The sequence below is a fragment of the Centruroides sculpturatus genome, unplaced genomic scaffold (genome assembly GCF_000671375.1).
Source record: "Centruroides sculpturatus isolate CEXI.00-Female unplaced genomic scaffold, Cexi_2.0 scaffold480, whole genome shotgun sequence".
Taxonomy (NCBI): Eukaryota; Metazoa; Arthropoda; class Arachnida; order Scorpiones; family Buthidae; genus Centruroides; species Centruroides sculpturatus.
Genome location: NW_019384976.1, coordinates 570,640 through 574,011, shown reverse-complemented (window position 1 = coordinate 574,011; position 3,372 = coordinate 570,640). Strand labels below are relative to the sequence as shown.

General features: G+C 29.0%; 1 protein-coding gene across 1 annotated transcript in view; it reads left to right on the top strand.

Annotated features, from left to right (window-relative positions):
* Positions 1-764: 764 nt before the first annotated feature.
* The window catches only part of LOC111632685 (protein retinal degeneration B-like), a gene marked incomplete at its 5' end in the record, with an annotated part of 27,321 nt that continues 24,713 nt past the window's right edge, over positions 765-3,372 (top strand). Inside the window, 2 exons of the mRNA XM_023377181.1 lie at positions 765-1,073; positions 1,183-1,305. Of these exons, the coding sequence (XP_023232949.1) occupies positions 765-1,073; positions 1,183-1,305 (432 nt within the window). The remainder of the gene's footprint in view (positions 1,074-1,182; positions 1,306-3,372) is intronic.

Here is a 3,372-nt window from a genome sequence, read left to right as displayed (position 1 = left end):
TTTAATTAAGAACCAAAATTTAATAGTATTAATGCCCCTTTATATGCAAGCTACAGTGCCACATTTCGTTTCTTAAACTTTACCCATTGTGAGATATTGTTTAATATTTCAGAACAGAAAATAAAGAAATTAAACAAATTAGATGCCAACACACATTCGCACGCGAATTTTTCCCCGTTATTGACTTTTTTGAGGGGTTCAGGAGGTCTCCAAATGTGTAGATTTGCAAAAAAAAAACTTGGAGGGTCAAATTTGACATGATTCCAATACTTTTCCGTTTTATATACATAACAAGTTGGTAAGTGAAAAGGAGTCGGAGTCGGCAGATTTTTTGACGACTTTGGCTAAAACATCAAAACTCCACGACTCCGACTTTGACTCCACAGCCCTGGTTCAAAAAAAATAGGAACTTGCATTCCAAATATTTATATTATAGCTGACTGTATAATTATTTTCGTTATCATCAATTTCTGATCACATATTTTTGGTTATTTACTTACAAATTGCATCATATTATTTTTCTGATTTCTCATTTATATTATTGAATTCAAATTATTTTCTTTTTTCTTACAGACAATTTTTTATCTATTTTACATTAATATTTTAATAGGTTAATGTAATTAATTGTACAAATTAATATAATAATTAAAATTGCTTACTATAACATACTTAACAATGAAATTTACTTTTTGAAAATATTATTTTTATAATCTAATTATATATGCATATATAAATCATCTTATTGCATATGTTAAATTTTTCAGCATTAAGAAGAACTATGGTCCGAGCACATCGCCAAGCTTGGGCGTGGCAGGATGAATGGGTTGGGTTGACATTAGAGGACATCAGGCGTTTAGAAAAAGAAACTCAGGAAGAGTTGGCTAAGACAATGTCTGCCAACAAGTGTTTAGAGCAGGACGACAACCCATGCCAATCAAGTGGTGCCTTAACAAGAGAAGAATCAAATTCTGAGACTACCTCTGATTTTGAAAATGAAATTGATGCAGAAATGGAGAGCATTAAGAAAGTTTCCAATTCTTCTTTTCATTTAAGCTCTCAAGACAAGACATTAAGTATGTAATGTTGTATTGCATTTGCTTAAAAAATAAATTAATTAAATTAATAACTTTGTAGCAAAAACGAAACAGATTTAATTATGATCCTTTTATTTATTTTTTTCAGGAGCTTCTTGCTTAGACTTACAAATGGGAAATCTGATTATGGAAACTATTGTGCAGAGTTCAGATCTTAGTTCAGATGATGAATATTTTGATGCTGAAGGTATTTTATTTCTGAATCTAAAAAATTAATTGCCAAAAATGCATTAGATTATAGCATTTAATAATTAAATGGAATTATTTTTCATTTACACTTTCTTCATTATAAGCACTAAGATATGTCCATTAAAGGTTTGGGTATATCCAAATTGTACTGCAAATAATGAAAAACGGAAATTTAAACATATCTAGATCACTCATGAAAATTTCTGAAGATCTGATCCAGATATGAATTTAGGTTTTTCAGAATAATGGGCAGTCTTAGCTACTACTTATGACTTTAATTTTTTCTTTAAAACATCTACAAAATATACACTTAGTGCACATTTTAAGCTTGTGCCTTTTGTGTGCACATCTAAACTTTAAGCCAGTTTCTGAATTTGTCTTAAAAAAAATGTTGAGAATATAAATAACTGATGTTACAATATATTTCTTAATATTAATTGTTCAATGCAGTTTTGCTTGACTTTGGAGCAAGCATTGCTATTGGTATTGCAATATAAATGTAAATCTAAAGGAAATTTATATTTTATACTGAAATATTAAAAGTTTATATTCAGAAATATTTTCTAATCTAAAAATTTAAGTAATTTCTTTAAAGCATTTTTTTTAAATATCCATTAAAGAAGAAATTATTATTTTGTTACAATGCTGAAACTACATTGGAAATACTAAAAGTTCTTAGCAATAAACTATAGACAAAATTGTGTGCACTCTGTATTATAATAAAATTTTAATACTTCCATTCTTGATAGTTATTATTACATATTTTTAAGATACATTTGATTTAAATTTTTGCAATAGTGAACAAACTTTTTCTAATTGGTCCATTATATCAAGGGCCTACTGTATATTTTTCAATGAGATACATAATAATTTTATGCACTTTTGTTCAAAAATAATGACTTTGTATTGATTTTTAAACAAATAAATCTGAAGTCTATAGCTTTTTATTGAGAAAAAGTTTCCATTTTTTTTCCACTTTCATTGCAACTAAGGATTCTAATTTTTTAAAATTTATTACTTTATTCGTCTTGAAGTGATTTTATTAAAAGTGATTTATATTTATTGATACTTTCTCCTTGAATTTGATATTGATTATTAATTGGAATTTAATTAAACATTTAATTGGAAACATTTGTCTTAGTAAATAACTTTGCTTGGAGAAAATTATTAGTTTGTTTTGTTAGATTCTTTATTGTTGTTGATAAAAAAAAATAATGGTTTATTGAAGTATAAAATGATATAAGCATTACCATTGTTTGATACAGGACCGGCCATCTGGGGGGTGCGGCGGATGCTACGCACCGGGGCCCCGCGATTGAGGGGGCCCAACATTATCAAGAACTAAAATAATGTACTCTTGCACACGAAAACTTGACAATATTCCTATTGTTGTCAGTATGACGAAAAGTATATTTTATTGTAAACATTATTATTGTAGATCTCTGAATTTCGACAATCTTCAAACTAATTCTTGATGATGCGAGTGTTTAGTTTTTGTTATTTGATTCTGGGAACTCCCGAGGATCCCCACCTAAATTGGACTTTTTAGAAAAAAATCTCAATACCATATAGCCCGCGTTAAGAAATGAAAATAATACTGTGGCCGTCGGCCATATAAAATTATATGTATATTTGTATATAGTCGTAGTTTTAATGTTTCTTTTATAATTTCTTCTATTTTTGTCTGTCTTACTTCTGGAACTTTCTGGTGACCGTTATTGTCTCCGGGTAGGATTAGCCGTTCTAAGAATCAAAGAGAACTGTTATAACTGATCTGTTGTCACTTGATCTAAGTGTCAGGTCAAAGGTAGAAATTCCTACATACTTTTCGAATGTCTGAGGGAGTTCTTGTGTAGTCGTCACCCCAGTCAGTTGTATCCGAGAGTGAATAAAATCTGATTTTTCTGATATTTCCCATAAGGAACAAACTTCAATTATTATTAGTATGTAAATTTTGAAGAGAAAAGATTAATTATAAATGAGTCATTTATAGGGTTTATTGAAGCAACTGATGTGACTGGAGAAGGACTAGCAAAAAGTCTATTGAAAACATTAAGTGAGCTTGATTTAGATATGAATTGTACAGGGC